At 34.3% G+C, this 1,594-nt stretch overlaps 1 protein-coding gene across 1 annotated transcript; it reads left to right on the top strand.

Moving 5' to 3' along the window:
• Positions 1 to 442: 442 nt before the first annotated feature.
• On the top strand, positions 443 to 1,381 carry LOC108284933 (olfactory receptor 6C74-like). Its single transcript, XM_017501911.1, has one exon. It carries the CDS (start codon positions 443 to 445, stop codon positions 1,379 to 1,381), a length of 939 nt encoding a protein of 312 aa, XP_017357400.1.
• The last annotated feature ends 213 nt before the right edge of the window (positions 1,382 to 1,594 follow it).

Genomic DNA, 1,594 nt, shown 5'->3' with positions numbered 1-1,594 from the left:
AGGTTAATTATAAGATTTCAGTTCTAATTAGCCTTTTAAAATGTAGAAGTGTGCAGAAAAGCTCTATGTAACTGAAAAAATCCTGAGATTATATTAACAATAGGAGGATTAACCAATCTGATCTGAAAGATGTTTTCTTGTGAAATTGCAGGAGTTACATTTTGGTATTTTAGAAAAAACTTTAAACCAGAGAAATGTGCAGATACTTACAATAGGAAAAAATAAAACCATTCTTTCTCAAAGTAAAAAAGATCTGAAAAAGATTCTGGGGTTCTGACTGATAGGCAAAATTGTTGTAATCATAGAAGAAAAAGAAGTGTATTCTTTTCAATTGAGTTACTTGGTCTTCATATCACTTTGAAATCTCTACTCAGTGGAGCCTTTTTCTAAAAAAACATATTTATTTTTTCCAGATCTGATGGAATTCAGAAGGAGTTTAATCATGAGAAACCATACAGTAGTGACAACCTTCATTCTTCTGGGACTAACAGATGATTTACACTGGCAAATTGTAATTTTCCTTTTTCTATTTTTAACATATTTATTGAGTGTCACTGGAAATATGATCATTATCCTGGTCACCTTGCTGGATTCTCACCTCAAAACACCCATGTATTTCTTCCTTCGGAATTTTTCTTTTTTAGAAATCTTGTTGACATCTGTCTGCATCCCTAGATTCCTAGTCAGCATAGCGATTATGGATAAAACTATTTCCTATGATGCTTGTGTGACACAATTATTTTTTGTCATTTTTTTGGGTGTATCAGAGTTTTTTCTGCTGGCTGCCATGTCCTATGACCGCTATGTGGCCATCTGCAAACCCCTGCATTATGCAACTATTATGACCAACAGAGTCTGCCACCAGATGGCTGTTGCCTCTTGGTGGGCTGGTTTGTTAACAATCTTTCCTGGACTTACCATGGGCCTCAGGTTGGAATTCTGTGATGCTAATATTATTGACCACTTTATCTGTGACTATTCTCCTGTTCTGACTCTCTCCTGCACAGACACATGGGTAATAGAATTGTTAAGCTTTATTTTAGCCATTGTCACTCTCCTGATTACACTGGCCCTGGTAATGTACTCCTATGGAAATATCATAAAAACAATTTTGAAGATTTCTTCTGCCCAGCAGAGGAAGAAGGCTTTTTCTACCTGTTCCTCCCATATGATTGTTGTTTCCATCTCTTATGGCAGCTGCATTTTCATGTATATTAAACCTTCTGCAGAAGAAAGGGTATCTTTAAACAAGGGAGTAGCAGTATTCATCACTTCAATTGCACCTGTTTTAAATCCTTTTATATACACCTTAAGAAATAAGCAAGTGAAACAAGCCCTGAACAATATAGTAAAAAAGTATATCTTTACTACTTTGAAATAAAAGTTTGGGGTGTTATATTACCACTCAAACTTATTGAAAATTGTAGCGTGAATCAGCTAGGTTTTGGACATACACCTTTATTTTATGTTTATATTATGATAGTAACTGAAGTCACTCATAAATAGCCATTTTATCTATTCCTGAATTTTTTATTATTTCAATGGTGTTTTCTGTATCCAAGATATTCTCTTATGCATTGTTGAAATTACGTCA

This window comes from Cebus imitator, unplaced genomic scaffold (genome assembly GCF_001604975.1).
Source record: "Cebus imitator isolate Cc_AM_T3 unplaced genomic scaffold, Cebus_imitator-1.0 Scaffold285, whole genome shotgun sequence".
NCBI classification, from domain to species: Eukaryota; Metazoa; Chordata; class Mammalia; order Primates; family Cebidae; genus Cebus; species Cebus imitator.
Note: the sequence above shows the minus strand (reverse complement) of the source record. Positions and strands in the feature narration are given on the sequence as shown.

Bases quoted from the DNA above. Each gene is read 5' to 3' on its own strand.
- LOC108284933 (XM_017501911.1), top strand. From the start codon at position 443: ATGAGAAACCATACAGTAGTGACAACCTTCATTCTTCTGGGACTAACA.